Raw genomic sequence first — 5,795 nt, forward strand, 5'->3', positions numbered from 1 at the left:
ATGACTTATTTAGTTCAAATACGTAAGTAAAATATAAATGAAACAGAAGTAAAAACACCAAACAAACCTGAAGTGTAAAACTGTTCTTAGAATAAAGCAAATTGCAATACTTTGGAATATATTTTTTGGTTATTGATAAAATCAATAAGAAAGTTTCATTTATATAATGTCGCTCACTCAAGATTAAATATCCTAGATAAAGGAAAAATATTTAGCTTATAAATGAACTCTTATAAACATGGACTTAAAAATTAAAACATTTTTCAAAATATTTGTTTCTCAAGTGCTATCTGCTATAGCTGCTCCTAATTTTGAAGTAGCAGGCTAGAGGGAAGACGTTTAGTCAACACCACTCACCGTCAACTCTTGGGCTACTCTAAACGAATAACAGGATTTGACACACCCAGGCCCTAAAGTGTGGTAACGTGGCACAATCCACGGAATCTCAGAACCACGGTCCGATACGCTAACCAGTGGGCCAAACACAATAGACGCTTATTTCCTTTTTGGAAACATTGGAAACAAAAAACGTGTTTAGACTCTTTTATATATGTTAGTAACAATTACCAGTTTCTAATACTATTTTAGCGACATGGGACGCGGTTTTGGCATTGTGGTGGAGTTTTGGATTCGAATCCGTGGTCCGCCAGTATGCTATCAGTAAGTTTAGGGACATACAACACTAAAATCTGGTGTTCGATTCCCGACAGAGCGCTGATAGCTTACATGTAATTTTGCGCTAAAACAGAAAAATAAAAAATCGTATTCGTATGATATCATGAAATATTCTTCGTGCTGTAAACTGTGTGGGGTTCTTCATAACAGTAGAAATCAATCCCTGAGCGTAGATAGTCGGTGAGAAGGTGTTTCTGAATGTCTACCTTCCTTATGATTAGTAATTCAAAATTAGGAACGATGGCAGACAGTCTATATAACTTTGCCAAATATACAAAACACAAATACATTTAGTGACTAGCATTACAGATTAGGTAACAAGAAGCAAACTTATATTTTACTCACTAGGAGTAATTATAGAGTGTTTCCATTGACATAAAATTAGTATTGAATTAAACGTTTTAGAAAAAAAAAGGCTTGGTAGAGAAAGAGAGAGATTGCAATAATGTACTGACTATTATGCAAAAAATGCGCAACAGATGTCGCTGTTGATGAAATAAAAAATAAAATTTTAGAAATGAAACCAAAATATACGAATATTCAAATGATTTGGCGTGATGTAATAAGCCTATTGCCTTATTAGTAAATTTTATATCACAATCTGGTGAAAAAGGCACGTTGTCACAAAGAACTTTCTGATCAACAAAATATGTTTACACATTCCACACGTTTCAAATTATTCTGGTGAAGAAGTATTACACGCATTTAAAGTAATAAATAATTGAAGCATTCAGCAGTAATGCTCTACACTACCCTTCTAGTTTAAATTATTTACTGGTTTTATTGCAAACAGTAAGCAGACATAAACACTCACGCGTAAAAAAAAGAAGAAATATATTGCACTGAACATCATGATTCTTGAGAGATATTTTCTCGAGAGTGAGAGACACAGTAATATTTTTTATGAGCGATGAAACTTGGTAAGTAATTGAATGATATGTCACAAAACCTACAGTATTTGGAACCTGCCTTCTTTATTAGATCAGTCGGTGAACACTGTATCGATTTTGTGTAATTTTGGCCTTCCAGTTCTACGTTCTCTTTTCTAGTTTCTTCTTTACAGCTGGTATCACCGTCACTTAAATGAGGCTCATGTTTTACAGTCACTGAACTTTCTAAAGAACATTTGTCAAGAGACTGCGAACCGTCAGAAACTCTTCTTTTAGTTTTGGGTTGGTCAAGTAACGAACCTGACGACCCTGTCGTCAGGAACTGGTTGAGATTGTCATCTGAAAGAATCGAGTTACTAAAAACGACGCTGCTTGCTGGCTGAAGTCCCAATATTTCTCTGTGGACAAGTTTAACGTGGCGAACTACATTTCCTTTATAAGAAGAAGAGTACCCACAGAAACTGCACCAATGAAACTGGTCATTCAGTATTGTTCCATCTAGCCCACATACACGATCTTCTTCTGTCAAGGATCTCTCGTCCTTCACATTTACAGGACAATTGTTAATCTTGGGACAAGAAACACTGTAAAGTGGTGATACATGTGAACTCTTAGAAGGCGATGGACTTTGTACTCTGCTTCTGTTAGCTTTAAAGACTTTTTTAGATGATGCTGGATCAAGTGTGGTCCCATCTTCTCCAACACAAATAATGAATGTTTCTTCTGGAACTGGACTTCCTTTAGCCAGATGAATCTGAACGTGAGTCCTCATTCCGCGTAAGGTATGTCCTTTATAGCCACACACGGTACACCAAAAAGCTTTCACTCCTGTATGAGTAACTAAGTGTCGTTGTGCAGCGCTAAGAGTTGGACAAAGCACATCACAATAGGGACATTTCCTTTGGGTCACACAAGAGTGATTTTTAAAAGAGTTTTCCGTGTGATAAGAATTTTTACATTTCGAACATTTGAGATTTAGAGAGTTGGTAACAGGATCTGCTGGTAGCTCTTGTCCGTGCATGTTTTCTCGCATTGAGCAGTAGTATCTCTGGTGAGTTTGTAGGTTATCTGTAGAGGTGAAGTTGATGCCACAAGGAAGACAAATGAACTGAGAAGCGGAATGTGTAAAAGTGGAGGAGGAAGAGGAGACACAACCAATTTCTGAAACAGGGGTTGATATAGAAGGAACAGCTGGAAGATTTGGAGGGGCAACAAGACATTCAGTCTTGTCACTTTGGCTGGAAAGAATACCCTCGGTGGAGTCTTTTTGGTTTATGTTAAGTTTCTGTTGTCTCGATGCACAGTAATTGTGTTTATGTGCAACATAATTTTCATACTTATAAAACACAATATTACATTCTTTACATTCATTGCCCCTTTGCTTGACTATATTAGGAAGAACTGGTTTTAAATTTGATTCATTTGATAACATTGATGCGTATGGTATGGGTATGTCACAGGGAGAATGTAAATCTACAAAGGGCTGGGAAGCAGTAGGAGAATACTTAGCAATATTTGAAGGTGTTTTTATTGATTGAGATGATGCTCGTAGAGAAACTAAAGACCCATTAACAGTAACTGGCTCAGCAGAAGATAGAATATTTTCGTGGTTCGTGTTAGAAATTCGCAATTTGCTTTCTGCTTTCTTAATGGTTAGATCTAAAGGTTGTTCTTCGTCTCCAGTATCCATAGAAGTATCGATAGTGGAATTGTCCTCGGCATTAGGACAATTGAAAGACACTGAAGTTTTGTTATTCTTCTCTATGGGAAACTTATTTATTTCACTATCACAATTAAATACTATTCCCGTTTTGAGGTTTAAATTTGAGTTTACAACGCCATTTTGTTTACGCAACAATCCAGTGTCTAAAACATTATTTTGTGATAAAGGCATCGTAGTTAAGACGTTCGTGGCTCCACCTACAGATAACTCACTCGGAAAAGTAAGAGCATTTTCTGAAACCGTTTTAGCTGTCGGAAGCACACCAGTTTCAGTTGCAAATATGTAAGGAATTAAGATCAAAGGGTTTGTAGAAATGGCAGCGTAGAGTGGCTGATTAAACATAGAATTTCGATTAGTTGTACTGGAACATGAGGAAGGAAGTTCTAAAGCAAAAGGACCAAAACTTCCTTGTTTAGCAGAGGACAACAATGACAACGAATTTGACGGATAAGACATTGACGATGGGGAAACCAAGGTCTTTTGAACTTGTCTCGTGTTACAGTAATGAAGCTTGTGAACTATGTATGTTCGAAGGGAAGAGAACTGAATATCACATTCGGAGCAATATCGAGCAAATGGCGGAGACGGTAAAACAAGGTCTTCGTTCGTAATTGAATATTTTGACGTTGAAGGATAAGACAATACAGATATATCGTGCATACGCATGTGTCTTGTTAAGCTACTCTTTTTATCAGTCGTATATTTGCACTTGTGACATTTGTATGCACGTGAACTCTTACAAACAGTTGGGGGAACTACATTGAATTCCTTAGTTTTCTCTGATGAACCTTTCCCTACAGGATTGTCTGTTTCTTTGAGTCTTCTTTTAATAGCTAACTTATTAACATGATTCTTTTCCTGGTGTTCAATCGATCCATCTAGTTCTTTCTTCGAGTTTTCTAGAGAGGTAAATTAATACTTTTTATTAATGTTTTGCATTAATTGTACTTTCGTAATCTTGTAAATTAACGAAGATTCCTAATCATTCTATCAATTCACGAATGATAAATACTTTCATACTTCATAACTCTAATTATTCTATGAATTCGTATATGATAAATACTTTCACACTTCATAACTGTAGTTATCCTATCAGTTCATAAATCATAAATACTTTCACATTTCATAACTATAATTATTTTATGAATTCATAAATGATAAATACTTTCACACTTCATAACTGTAGTTATCCTGTCAGTTCATAAATGATAAATACTTTCACATTTCATAACTATAATTACTGTATGAATTCATCAATGACAACAATTTCACAATTCAAAACTATAATTATTCCTAATTGTTTTTCTTGCACTTCAAAACGCTCTAAGTATAACCCCACAAAACTAGAGAATTATTTTACTAAAAGTCATTAAATGGTTTCACTTAAAAAAGGGGTGAAGAAGCAAGAGAGCGATCCAATTCCAAAAACAAATACTTTGCTAGAAAATAAAGAACTTATTTTATCACATTCAAAAACTGTTTCTTTTATGAAGAATCGCTAGAACAAATAATTTTGTATCCTAAACTTCAAAGAAAGTCAAGTACCTTTATCTGCTAACATTATGAACTATTTATCATCAGAAAAATTACACGTAGAAAGTTTGGGCAAGAAAAGAGTTTGAATGTGTTTTAAATAATTTGTTTTTGAATAATGTACATGTTTGTTTTGAATTTCGCGCAAAGCTACACGAGGGCTATCTGCGCTAGCCGTCCCTAATTTAACAGTGTAAGACTAGAGGGAAGGCAGCTAGTCATCACCACCCACCGCCAACTCTTGGGCTACTCTTTTACAAACGAATAGTGGGATTGACCGTCACATTATAACACCCCCACGGCTGATAGGGCGAGCATGTTTGGTGTGACGGGGATTCGAAACCGCGACCCGCAGATTGCGAGACGAGTGCCCTAACCACCTGGCCATGCCGGGCCATGTACATGCCATTATTCACTTACATAATAATATTTTTGATCGATATTCTGTATATTATTAATTGATTCACATCCACAAACCAGAAAACGTGCACAATAAATTGAATAGGCCTACTCCTAGAGAAACAGTAGCAACTTAAAACTATGTATTTGCTTTTCACACATAATTTATTAAAAACTTTCTTTTGTCACAAAGGTATGTATTCGTATATTAATAACAGTTTTTAAAACTAAATTTATAATTTTGTTGTGGGCGGTAACTTTATGATGCATTATAGAATGTTTCCTTTTTGAAAGCCTCACTTAATCGGTCGAATCTTTAAAATAAATCATATAAAACTAAGTTTGTCAAATAACTTATAATTGAAACTGTGTGATATTTTACTAAAATACGTTTTCCTATGTATCAGGTATGACCCCTTCAGTATTGTTAAAATAAGAATAATCATTGTGTTTTTAGTGTATTTTCTGAAAAGATCTTAAAGTCAGTCTTATTGAAATGTAATTTATATTTTTGGTTTGATAAGCAACAGTAACAAAAGCTGGAAGTGAATTCTTGCCTACGTCTCGCCCCCCAG

At 35.2% G+C, this 5,795-nt stretch overlaps 1 protein-coding gene across 2 annotated transcripts in view; it reads right to left on the reverse strand.

Moving 5' to 3' along the window:
• Positions 1–275: 275 nt before the first annotated feature.
• LOC106460871 overlaps positions 276–5,795 on the reverse strand; it is a 115,169-nt gene continuing 109,649 nt past the window's right edge. For both annotated transcript variants that reach the window (XM_022387678.1, XM_022387679.1), the window contains exon 7: positions 276–4,187. In XM_022387678.1, coding sequence (XP_022243386.1) covers positions 1,525–4,187 — 2,663 coding nt within the window. In that variant the 3' untranslated portion in view covers positions 276–1,524. The remainder of the gene's footprint in view (positions 4,188–5,795) is intronic.

This window comes from Limulus polyphemus, unplaced genomic scaffold, assembly GCF_000517525.1.
Source record: "Limulus polyphemus unplaced genomic scaffold, Limulus_polyphemus-2.1.2 Scaffold851, whole genome shotgun sequence".
Classification (NCBI taxonomy): Eukaryota; Metazoa; Arthropoda; class Merostomata; order Xiphosura; family Limulidae; genus Limulus; species Limulus polyphemus.